Source organism: Ascochyta rabiei, chromosome 9, assembly GCF_004011695.2.
Source record: "Ascochyta rabiei chromosome 9, complete sequence".
Taxonomy (NCBI): domain Eukaryota; kingdom Fungi; phylum Ascomycota; class Dothideomycetes; order Pleosporales; family Didymellaceae; genus Ascochyta; species Ascochyta rabiei.
The window spans coordinates 1,586,287-1,598,517 of record NC_082413.1 but is presented as its reverse complement, the minus strand read 5'-3'; the positions used below and the strand labels follow the sequence as shown (position 1 = coordinate 1,598,517).

Below are 12,231 nucleotides of genomic sequence, written 5' to 3'. Positions count from 1 at the left end.
CTCGGTGTCTTTACATCCCGTTTCCGTCCCAATCCTGGTCAGCACTTCTAACTTCCCTGTATCCAAAGGTATAAAGGCACAAGGAGAATTAGTCTTAGATAGTTAGTTTTTAAGTATCCTTTGTACAAGACCTATAGATATAGAAGAGTCTCTGTAATACCTGTCCTAGTGCTCCTATACACCTCGTAGTGAATACACACGCATCCCAGAGCCTTCTATCATCCTGTGTCCTTACAAGAGGAGTATAAAGGATCTAAATCTTAAGGTTACTGTAGGTAGGCAATTAAGCCGAGTAAGATAGGATAGAAACAGGGATAGATAGATAAGATAAGACAAGTCCCTAATAGATAAGCCTTGAGACTCTGGAATAGTATATACGTAGGGTGCCTATAGGTCCCTAGGCTTAATCTAGGGTCTATCTAAGGGATCTCCGATCTAGGGCAGGATACCTGTAACATATTATTGCAAAAGTAAGCGTGTAGACCTACATAGGAAGCTTAGTTACTAGCAGAGCGTGCTATCTAGGTTGAGCCGCTCTAACCTTAGCAGAGCGGGCCATCTAAGTTAAGCCGCTCTTTTCTAGCAACATTAAGCTAAGCTGCTCTAATACACCTTAGATACTTGTTTAGTAAGATTCTATAACCTATTTATCTCCTTTATTATATACGACACTATGCATTAGTATCTAGAAGACGCTAATAAAATATAATTAATTAGCTGTATAAAGTTCTACAAGCTCGTCACACCTAGTAAGGCTGCTAATAACAAAGTTAAGACTTAGCAAAATATAAGATAATAAATTCCAAAGATCCCTAGGAAGAGAAGCGAAGAACGGTTGATTTAACAGGAAAATCTTGAAGTAATCTAGGCAAACTGTGCAGAGCGTGCTAAGTAAGATGCTGCTGAATAGGCTGCAGGTAAGGCAAAGCGTGGTTAGCTTAAGGCAACGACGCAGGCAGATGAAGGCAAAACAGGGGAAAAACGACACTGACTGTTTAGTTTTAGCTCTTATCCTATTGTGTACAACGCTTGTACTAAAAGATTTACGTTAGTATATACACCTTGCAAGTAAGGTATACGTATAGTCGTTACGTAGGATTTAAGACATACCGGAATTGTAGTTGTGCTGGTTAAAGTTTTGCTTCTAAGTTTCCTTAGAAAGTATTAACCTTCACTAGGGCTAGACCACTCCAATCGACAAATCCGCCTGTTGGTTTGAAACTTTGTGCCCATGGATAGGAGGGTGGCTTAGCGCGTGAACCCTCTTTGAGAATCCGCTCTACTAGAAAGTTCTCTTGTTCTAGAGTCGATCGCTCCTGTTAGTGATGAGCTATCACATTAGGTTGGCGACCTCTAATACGCTCTTGAAGTAAGAATTAGGGGATGCTGTCGCCAGCTATTAAAGGTGACAGCTATTAGATCAGCAATAGCAGATTGTTTATCAAGCTTATAGGGATCTATTTTAATTGCGTTGCGTAGATAGTGTAGAGCTTTAAAAACTAAGTAACGCATTGTGGTGTGGTGGCCAAACACTATAGGTGGTCAAACGCTGTATAGACGAGCTTACTTGTTGCTCCATGGGGTTGTGTAGTAAGAAGCGAAAGAGAGCATCAGACTTTCATTTATTATAGCATTAACTCTACTAAACGAATGTCCGTTCAACTCGGCCGAGCTTAAACCTGATAAAGGAACTCCATACAACGAGAAGAACTAATCTCCCCTTTAAGACATGGTCCACCAAATAGTGTAGCCTCCGTCAGCCGATTAGGCGGCGCATCAGTCATTTTTTGAACAACAAATTGGAAAACAAGCTGATTCACACTGTATCCGCCATAAAGCCAGCCGTTAGCGTGCCATTTAGTAGCCTCCGTTAGCCGATCAAGCGGCGCGCGACTTACACATTCAGTAGAACAAGCGGGATTATCAAATTGTCTCTTAATCAGACTTCTGTCCATGCTCTCTGAATTTGGTAGGAGCGGGACCGCATTTGCAAGTGGAAGAGTCCCTACAAGTAGGGAATAGAGAATAGTAGTAAGAAGCATAGTAACGTTGTAGTGAGCGATTCTCTGATGGTAGAGTAATGCGGGAGTATGTGAACAAAGATCGAAGACCAACAATGTTTATTTGTACTGAACTACCCCTGTGCTATGTAGGCATTACATGTGTCAACTGTTAATTAAGTGGGGCTTAGAGAGCTTAGTCTAACTTAAATTATTTCCTTGTTGAGCCTAGGACTTCCCTGTACAGGTTTATCGCTATTGTCTTGGGTAAGCGTGTAAAGGAGAGATTCGGCTCAATTTAAAAAGTTTACAATTATCTCAGGCATGCGCTAGACGTAAGAGCAACAGAGGCTATAGCAAATCGGCTCTATCAAGAGTTCCTTATCTTGTTGGCTGCATTGAGTCTGTAAATGTTAATCTCTTGCGGTAGGTGGACACTGAAGATGCTGAATAGATAATACAAGGGGGGTGCCTGAACGAAGCATCTAGTGATCGTTGATAAGAAGAAAACTTTAGGCGTGGTAAATCGTATTTCTGCTCTGCTCAGGCACCCTCCTTGTATGCTCTATGCTCTTCCTCTGTCGTCTGCCGACTCGCTGTCCAAGAGGAGTGCTTAGCGACGTCGAACTCAGACATTTCGCTCCCTAACAGAGCTTTGAGAGAGACTCCTGTAACTTCATCCATAGTGTGCTTAAGCGATTTCTTGTCTTCTAGCAGCACTCCATTCACAGAAAAGAACTCGACGAAGTGAGCAGCAAGAAGTGTCAGAACGTAAGCTCAAGTGAGAGCAGTAAGCACTAGTACTATTAGGCTTAGTACTTAACTCTCTTGTTTCGTGCTTGTCTTCTTCTTGTACGCTTAGTCTATGATATCATAGATTGGGCAGCGTAGCCCACCATCGAACCGAAAACGAGGCCGTCAACGAAGCGGCCAAGAAAGCCAACGGATGGAGGGAAGACGGTCGCAGAAGCTTACTAGCAGACGCGCCTCCCATGCTGCTCACTAGACAGTTAACAGTGAAATAATAGTGCAAGACACAAGCAGAGCGGGTATAGATAGCGAAGTGAGGCAAAGACACTAAGGGCCAAGCAACCTACAGACACACTCTAACGCCTACGAAGAAGGCACTCCAGATCCATAAGGAGCCTACTAAGCGGGAAAGCGCTCTGCTGATGCAGATGCGGACCAAGAAGAGAGGGCTAAGTAACTTCCTTGTCAACTGGAGAATGCGAGACGTCACCAGCCCCCGCTTCAGCTGCGGAGCGAGACGAAAGACCGTCGCTTGTATCCTTATTAACCGCAGCAAGTACCAGGATCTTTGGGCCAGCATCTTTGGCAGTATCTCTTGATAGGACGAACTTCGGACTATTATACGCACCCTACAGCTAGCTGCCAAAGCCATCAAGTATATAGATCAGATGCAGAACCTTGGGCAAAATGGGGATCGCAGATTCCTAGACGATAGCCGAGCGTTAGAGGAATATTGAAAAAATTGCAAATATCGATAGTGGTGAGAGGAAGACGGAAGGCCTCTGGAGGCAGTGGGTTCTTCGAATGATGTAGGGCGGCACAGATCAACGTTCACACTGCGTCGGCTGTCTGCCAGGTCTGTCAACCGGACATACCTACGGGTTTTGCGGCTGAGCCCATGTAACTAGATATCAATCAGCCCATCAACCGATTGGGCTTGAACACACTGTACCTGCAGTTTGCTCGAGGCCGGAGCCGTGCCGTAGCTTGATAGTAACCGCATCTTATGTCGAACAGTTGCTGTTTTAGGAGCCTTTGGGTCATCGCCGAGGGCCAATCAGATCGCTAGTGGTGACCCACCGCTCAACGACACTCCTTCAGTCACTCTCCAGCATCACAATAGTATCAACTGCAGCCAAAATACCGACCTGTAAATAGTTGCAAATGATTTCAGGAGTGTTTGTGAGCACAAAGATACCCACATTGGCCGCCCCAGCTCATCCCCATCCTTAGTTGCAGCCCACAATTATCCCAACAGCAGCCGATTAGGTTCATGATTGACCTGCTGCTGGCTCAACGGAGTACTGGGTGAAAGTGGCGGCTGAGGGATTGGCTGCCTCGGCCAAGAGATCAACGATTGACGATCCTAAAGACCCGAGCCATGCGGGTCAGACGAACTCCGACGAGAAGTCGGACCAGAGGGAGATTTGGGTTACAGATTGCAGAAGCTCTCGGTGGCCACCCCATGGAATCAAAATCCATTCACAAAGAGAAGCCTTGCAAGCCCACCTGCCATATATTCCATCTTATACATGGCGAACACATACCTCGTGTTTCTATGCACATCCTGAGCTCTGACTTGCTTTTGTAACATTGTCTTCACCTGTACCGCGCCTATTGGGGTCAACAGACGCCCCAAACGCACCATTCACTATCGTAACATGATTCTGTAGAGACACATACAAACAGTACTATCACAAAAACTTTCGTGTAGCGTTTTAAAGACCTAAACAATTAACTCTGCTCATACATATCTTATTAGAAGTGTGGAGATGGGGTCACAGTGTGGGGTTGTTGTGGGAGCTTCTTAAGGCGGTTCCGTAACAACAGGACCACTACGGGCAGCCAAACCACCATATTGTTTCTTCTTAGACCTTGACGCTTGTCCTGCTCCTCTTTCTCTCTCAGAAGCTTATCGTTGACCTGAAGCTTACGCCCAGTAGCATTTGCAACTTCTTGTTGTATTTAGGAGATTTCGAATAAGGTGAAGAGCCGCCTTTTGACAGCGGAGATAGGTCTTGGGATTGCTGGAAGTGGTCATCAAGTTCACTGGCATAGTGAGAAGAGAGAGGCGTGAAGCAGACCACGTCTAACGGCTGCAACATCTGGGTACCATGAGGGGGTAGTGTTGCAACGGTGATACACCTCTGGTGACAGTATTCAGGAAAACATTGCGTCGGATAACCCCCGTGCCCATCCAAAATCAAGAGCCGGTACTATAACTTTGCCTTAGGGTTGGTATAACCTTCAAACACCTGCTCTAACCAGGCCAGTCCAATGTCATTTTTCATCCATCTGGAGGGCGAAGAATTCACGTGATTAGTGTTTTCTGGCCTCAATATTTGCCATTAGTTGGCTCGGGATAGTAGCATATTTCGACGCAAAGATGTTGCTTGGGGGAAGAGCAGAACCATCAGTGCAGACCACAGCTAGGAGGCTCACCCACTTATAACTACGGTTTTGAAGAGCCTACGTCACTTGCCCCTTCTCATTCTAACGCCTGCGGAAGATGTCCTTTGACCTTCCTAGTACCCCAAAAGTGAGGCCTTTCTCGTCTATATTGTAGGTGTGCACAGGCTCAAGGTCATATTTAGTAATATCCTACTGCATAAACTTGAAGTACTACTTGTACTTGTACCTTGGCTTGGCATAATAACAATCAGAGTCTATATCCATCGCCTGTTATGAGGTAAGCTGTTTGCGGTAACGGTGAAGGCAGCGAGTAACCTACTTATCGGAGCAAGGAGCTAAGGCAATAGCAGACGCGAAATTTAAGAATAACGTGGTTCACAAGTAACCCGTCCAACCCAAGCGACCCGTCAACCCCACCAAAAGTCAATTAGTACTTTCCTTCTTCTGCAACACTACCACCCTTTGTTATCTTTTATAGAAAGTAGAAATACTATTTAGACTTGTCGCTGTTAAATAGATCCTAAAGTTTAACTGTGTAAGTGTAAGCTTTCTAGCTGGTCTCTCTATAACACCTGCGGCGTCTCTATGTATGCACCCTCTATTCAGTCTCCCTACTGTCTTTCTCTCTACCACCCTCTTTTTCATTCATTATGTTAGCTCTTTCCCGTACTATAATAGTTTCTGCTGTTTTAATATACTTACTCTTTTAACTCTTTACCTCTGTTACTGTAACAGGCTAGGCCCTAGAACTAGTTGCCTTAGCGCGCGGCCTTGGACTGTAACGACACAGGATGATAGAAGGCTCCGGAATGCGTGTGTATCCACTACGAGGTGTATGGGAGTACTAGGACAGGTAATATAGAGACTCTTCTAAATCTATAGGTCTTGTACAAAAGGATACTTAAAGACTAGCTATCTAAGAATAGATCTCCTTGTGCCTTTATACCCTTAAGTGCAGGGAAGTGCGGAATATAGTAACTAGGGTGCAGAAAGGAAAACAGAACGTAAAGGAACTAAGTCAGATGTAAATTGGGGTATAACGATTTTAGGAGACCGGTGCTTTTTAAGGTTCTAACCCTAGTAGAGTAGTATATAGTTAGGTCTACTTACTTACCAAAGATAGAAAGTAATTAGTTTGTTTATTACTGTCAGGCGCTGGGCCCGGAGGTACCTCTGCCAGTCTTGGCGAGCTACCATGGGGCTATTCAGCCCGGACTATATAAAGATGTCGGAGGTTATCGCTGATACTCCAGCAATTAGTCTCGTTACTACACACTACGTACCTCAATACACCTGCTATCCTCTTCAACCCTATCCTCTCTCGTGATCGCCTTGTACACTCTTTACAATTACCCTAGGCCTTAGGAAATAATATCTGTTACTACTTCTTTATTTAACCTTATGCCTAACTTACTATCTTAATATTCTAATTACTTCTATACTTAGGAACAGAGGACTGTTAATCTTAGAAATAGATACTATACGACTAACTACTATGCTGTTTACACTAGAGCCTCCTTCTATTAAGAAGAACCTATACGTGCTAGGGGTAGCATTAAGTTAGGTTAGACTGCTTGCCTGTAATTCACGTTAAGCTCTAATTAAGCTACGTGTTACATCAGCCCTAGGCCGAGTGCTAACACTGTCCTGTTGCTTACCATCGTTCGTTCTGTTATCATAATCACTGTACCGCAGCCACTGTAATTGGCTTGATCCTTCCCGTGTTCTGAGGATCCTAACACCTACCTCTACCTCAGCTCCGTACGGACCCTACCCTACCCCTGCCGTACCCTATGGTAGGGGGTACCCATTTATCAGCGTATCCTCACCTGCAATACATCCTATTCCTTTTAGTGTTCTTGTCTCTTAGTCTTGTAACAACTCTGATCCTGACACATATTGTGTCGTACAGGAAGGTTACAATACTAAGAGAATGTAGCCCCTTTAGTGGTGTGGCCCCTTCAGCGGAGCTTTACGTTACTTCTATTTTGCTAAGTTAAAAATTATTTACTTTTCAATGCTTGTGTTACGTGGTATAGCTGGTCTCTTGAGAACAACCCACACCGTAACATGGCTCGGCGGAAACAAACGACGCTGATCAGCGCAGTTCCGCTCCCGCTCGTGCTCGTGGATGCCAGGGAGGAGGCAAGGCTCATTGATAGGTTGAAACTTTAAGCTGCAATTAAACTACAGTCTGACTAACTGAGGCTGGTTTGAAACCAACAAACGACTGTTCACCACCATTATGATGCTCCTCGAGGGATTGTCTTCGAGTGCTCATCGAGTTTGCTCCATCAACGCCAATTCCCAACATGGAGCGTCATTGTATCGTCACAAAAGTCCGAAACCTACTTTATCGTACGCTCAACGGATGCCTTGTGTCACCGGGACCAAAAGCGGGTACATGAAATGAATGAAATCATGCCGCATGTTGCCTCCAAGCCGCTTGTTGGTCCTTGGGCAGGCGCTTCAGCGCTTCTTCAACATCTTTGTGGTCGACAACAACACCGCTCTCAGAACAGCGGGCCTTGGCGCGAAGCTCCGAGCAGAGATTGTCAATGTCGATGGAGCCATCCTTGAAGTCGTTGCGAGTCGACAGCTTGTCCCTATTGGCGGTCAGTGCGTCAGTCATGTCAGCGAATCTGTCTACTACTGACCAGATCTTGTGGCAATTGAGCATCTGGTCGATGTCCTCACCCGGCACGACCTCCTCTTCGCCGTCTTGAATGCGCTCAATCTGCTCGAGAGGGTTCGGCTTCTGCACGGCGGGTGTGTCGCCGAAGTGGAAGGGGCTGCTGCCGTAGCTTGTGTTGATGAAAGCATCGTTGAAGAAACCACTGTTGAAATCGCCGTCGGTGCCCATAATGGCCGTGTTTGTGTCGCGGTACTCGCCGAAGAGGCTGGGCTCGAACGCGCCGCCGTTTTGGTTGGCAAAGAAGTCGAAACCACTGAGATCGGGGCCAGGTGATTTGGCTGGTGTGACTGCAGGAGAGGGGTTGTCGTCAGACTTGGTCACTGATTTGGCACGAGGGACGGGATTGCGTGGGTTGCCGCAGGCCATGTTGAGCTTTTCACAGAAGAGAACCTCACCTTCCGAGTTGCCATGACACACATATCCGTCTGTAATCGTATCCTTCTGATCCGGCGAGGTATGACCTGGCTCCGGCGATGTGCCACAGGATGAGTCCTGGTTTGTTGGCGAGGTCGAGGAAGTCGAAGGAGATTCTGAGTGTGTCGACGAACCACTGTTGAATTGGAAGACGCGTGACTGGGACACAACCGAGCTGTCTGTGCTGCTGCGGTGAGACTTCTGAGTTGCGTTGGTACCGCGTACGCTATCGGTGCTGCCCGAGTGAGAGCTATTGACCGCAGGACTGGCGCCGTTGACTGGTGAGTGGACCAGGGATCCATTGGCTGTGTGGGAGGGGCTGAAGGTCTGCACAGATGGTCGTGTCGTAGACATCGAGGCCGACTTCGGCTTCGACAGTGGCCCGTTCTCGAGAAGCTGGCTGCCAGGAAGTCCACCAAATCGTGGAAACTCAAACTGAAAGTTGCTGTTCGTGTTGTTGAGCATGGAGCTGAAGCCGGCGGTAACAGGTGGGGTACGGTTGAGTCCGGTGCTGTTGAGAGAAAGGCGCTTGCGGTATTCACGCAGTTCCATCTGCAGCCGCTGGACTTGGCCACGGAGCAAGCCATTCTCGTGGTTGGCGGCGTCGGAGGCCTTTTCGAGCTCGTCGACCTTTGTTTCCAAATCTTTCAGATGCTTCTCTTTTCTCTCTCGAAACGCTCGCTGGGCGGCCCTGTTTTGAGCTTTGCGCTTCTACGTGCTGGTTAGTCGCCATTTACGTGTGCTGCTGGCGGAACGTACAGTTGTAGGCTCTGATGTTAGTGGTTTGCGTCCGGGCTTCTTGGCCTGCTTGTCTTCACCTTCCCGTCGCTTACCACCGCCTTCTTCGTCGTCGTCATCGCCCTCTTCATCCGGGCTCTTGCGCTTTTCATTTGCTTCCGCGTCAGGCGTGTCGCCGGGCAGAGACCCAATCATAGCAGCACCACTGTCAGCGCCGTCGAAGTCGAAGCTGTTATCGCCGTCAAGGTAATCGACGAACGGACTCTCCTCTACACCCATGTTGCTGAACGCATTAGCGGGCGTGCGCTGTTGCGGCGAGAAGAAAGCAGCGGAGTCGAGGGCATTGGTGTTGTTGGTGGGGTACTGAAAGTGACTGTTGGCCAGCGTCTGCTTTTCGTCCATGACATTGACGTTGGAAAAGAGATCATTTGGATTCTGGTTGTTCGAAGCAAGCGCTGCTAGGAGCAGGTCCTGTTGTGTCGCGTCGAGGTAGAACGGCGTAGCATTCTGGAATTCGTTGCCTGTGCCAGACATGGTGACGGGAAGAGCAGTGTGGGGTCGAGGTTGGAGTTGGGGTGTTTTCTGGGGCGGGCAGGAAGGGCGCCCTGCAACGACGTGAGTTGTTTGGGTGTGGAGGGGCAGACCGTCGACCTGCTATGAGCAGCGATTTTCGCCACCCGCTGGAACACGGCGTGATAGGATCGTGGGCAGTCGGCAAGGTGGTGGAAACGCAGACTGTTGGATCTGTTGTGTGTATGACGCAGGAGGGTGCGACAGCCGTGACGAGCTTAGTCGCGCGTGGGTCACAGCGGAGGCGGGCTCAGTGAGTAGTCGTCGAGCGTAAGCGTACCAGACAAAAAGCCGAAAGCGCGCGGCACACTCAACGGGGTCCGTAGGGGGTAGTTCAGTGCAGAGGTCACAGAGATCAAGATTGCAAAACGTCAGGTGTTGAGATGAGGGAGGATGGGCGGTAGCAAATTCGCCTGTACGTAGTCTCGCTGCGTTGAAGGCCTAGTCGGTGGGTGAACCCTGTCTGATGAAACGGGCGACTTCGCGGAGCAAGGATGGCGCACTCGCACGGCGGCGGAGGAGGCTGGCAGAAAAGAGCGAGCTTGGCTGACAGGCTGCGTTGAGAAGCGTGACGACAGGACGGGTGGAGAGAAGAAGGGCGCAGCAGCGGCAGCGCAGTAGCGGGCCAAAGACTCACAGGCTGATTGCTTATCAATCAACGAGCGGCATGTCCCATGGTGCATGGTGCATGGTGGGGTTTCGAGAACGCCATCGAAGAGCGTCGACAGAGGATGGATCGCCGCGCCTGTTCCTGACAGGGCGAGCGCGCAGAGGAACGTGCTCCCCACCACCCAGCCGAGTTGCCCTCGACCACGCCGCAGGGAACAGCGAGCAAACCGAGTGGAGCGTGGAGCGCATGCTCGCAGAGAGGCAGCGGAGGGAGGGAGAGAGACCTTGCTGTCGGCAATGCTCAGGATTCGGACCGAGCTCGCGATGCAGCATGGATGGCTAGTGTGAGGATGTGTCCATGGATGGATGGCCCATTGGCCCCTCCATGCCTGCTGTGTCCGCTGCGCAGCGTGGATGCAAGTCAGCACAGCACGACTCAGGCGTTGCACATGAGTGTCCGTCTGATGTTCACTTGCTCTGGCCGGACCAGCGTTCCCCCGCAGCTGGCCATGCTCGTAGGGCTGAGGCAAGGGTCTGCGAAAGAGTGGAGACCGCCAAGGACTGCGGCTGCCTCCCGGGGCGTCATGTCCGCTGCCCTGTGACGACCCCTAACGCGAGAATTTTGGACTGCGCGCACCTGCCTCTGCATTCGCGCCACGATCCATTCGACTTCACCACGACACGGCCAGACCAAGCCAAGCCAGACAAGTCGAGCAGATAAGCCGAGCCAGGCAAGTCGAGCAGATAAGCCAAGCCAGACAATTCAAGCCAGACAATTCAAGCCAGACAATTCAAGCCAGACAACTCAAGCCAGACAACTCAAGCCAGAAAATTCAAGCCAGACAATTCAAGCCAGACAACTCAAGCCAGACAATTCAAGCAAAATGACAGACATCAAGGCGATCAAGGACCAGATCTGGTACATCAAGCGCGACATCCAGAACGAGGAGAAGAAGCGCGACGAGTGGGCCACCACGGTACGTCGGCGGCTCTGTCTTGTAGGCGCAGCCACCCAACTGACTCCACCGGCAGATCTCGGGAATCGATGCAGAGCTGGGCGGCATGGGGCCCGGCGAGGACCGCGAGCAGTGGGAGGCCATGAGGTCCGAGGCAGAGCAGGCAGTGACGGCACACAACGCTACAATAGCAGGCTACCAGGCGCAGCTGGCCCCGCTCGAGGCACAGCTCCCCCAAGCGCCCACGCCGGCCGCGCCCAAGTTCGACCCGGAGAAGCACCCTCTGCTCAGGAAGGCCATGGAGAAGCAGGAGCCCGACAAGCCCGTTGTCTTCACCACCGGCGACATGTGTGAGGCGCAGTGGACAGACAGGTCGTGGTACAAGGCCAAAATACAGAGCATCCTCGGCTCGGCTTCGGCGCCCAAGTACCTCGTGCGCTTCATCGAATACGACGACACCTTGACCGTCGACAGCGACCGTGTGCGGCCGCTCCCCAGCAAGAGGAAGCGTGAGCCCGAGCCCGCCGCTGCGCCCTCACCCACGACGCCCACCACCTCGACTCCGCACGTCATCTCTGGCCCCGCGAGCGTCAACCCGAACGCGCAACCCGCCAAAGCCACCGCAGCTCTCGACGAACCGAAGCGCGTGAACAGGGTGCCCAACAAGGGTCAGCTGAAGAAGAGCGTGGGCAACTGGAAGGACTTTCAGAGCAAGGGCGTGGGGAAGAAGATTGCGAAGAAGGAGTCCATGTTCCGGACAAGCACCAATTTTGGCAGCAGAGTTGGCTTCACCGGCTCGGGCAAGGGCATGACGGAAACGCACAAACGTCAACGCTATGATCACAAGAAAGACGCTGACGAAGACGATGAGGCCAAGTACTGAACGAACGCATCGGCGCCAACGACCACCCTTTTCCAGGTACGTTGTTATTCATGTGAAGTGTTGGACCTGGCTTACATTGTGCCCTCGTGGTTGCCAGACCCTAGACGGTGCTTCTTGGTCAAGCCTGTACCTGGCTGCACAGCCACGCTTGACGCGCCTTGACGTGAATCCTACTAACGCTTATCCAGGCTTGCACTGCGCATT

At 50.0% G+C, this 12,231-nt stretch overlaps 2 protein-coding genes across 2 annotated transcripts, besides 9 other annotated features; one reads left to right on the top strand and one right to left on the bottom strand.

The window, feature by feature from the left end:
* Window positions 1–235: 235 nt before the first annotated feature.
* Window positions 236–458: a mobile genetic element.
* Window positions 296–330: a tandem repeat.
* Window positions 331–337: a tandem repeat.
* A 765-nt stretch (window positions 459–1,223) lies between the features above and the next one.
* Window positions 1,224–1,551: a dispersed repeat.
* A 3,241-nt stretch (window positions 1,552–4,792) lies between these two features.
* Window positions 4,793–4,962: a mobile genetic element.
* Window positions 4,815–5,530: a mobile genetic element.
* Window positions 4,817–4,962: a mobile genetic element.
* A 709-nt stretch (window positions 5,531–6,239) lies between the features above and the next one.
* Window positions 6,240–6,518: a mobile genetic element.
* Window positions 6,519–6,929: 411 nt separating this feature from the next.
* Window positions 6,930–6,956: a tandem repeat.
* Window positions 6,957–7,581: 625 nt separating this feature from the next.
* EKO05_0006042 (DNA-binding transcription factor yap1) lies at window positions 7,582–9,543 on the bottom strand (the record flags this gene model as incomplete). Its single annotated transcript, XM_059636725.1, has 4 exons — window positions 7,582–7,768; window positions 7,820–8,144; window positions 8,253–8,982; window positions 9,031–9,543. 4 exons carry the CDS (start codon window positions 9,541–9,543, stop codon window positions 7,582–7,584), a joined length of 1,755 nt encoding a protein of 584 aa, XP_059492708.1.
* A 1,529-nt stretch (window positions 9,544–11,072) lies between these two features.
* Window positions 11,073–12,027, top strand: EKO05_0006041 (uncharacterized protein; the record flags this gene model as incomplete). Its single annotated transcript, XM_038939680.1, has 2 exons — window positions 11,073–11,165; window positions 11,221–12,027. 2 exons carry the CDS (start codon window positions 11,073–11,075, stop codon window positions 12,025–12,027), a joined length of 900 nt encoding a protein of 299 aa, XP_038799048.1.
* Between the last annotated feature and the right edge of the window lie 204 nt (window positions 12,028–12,231).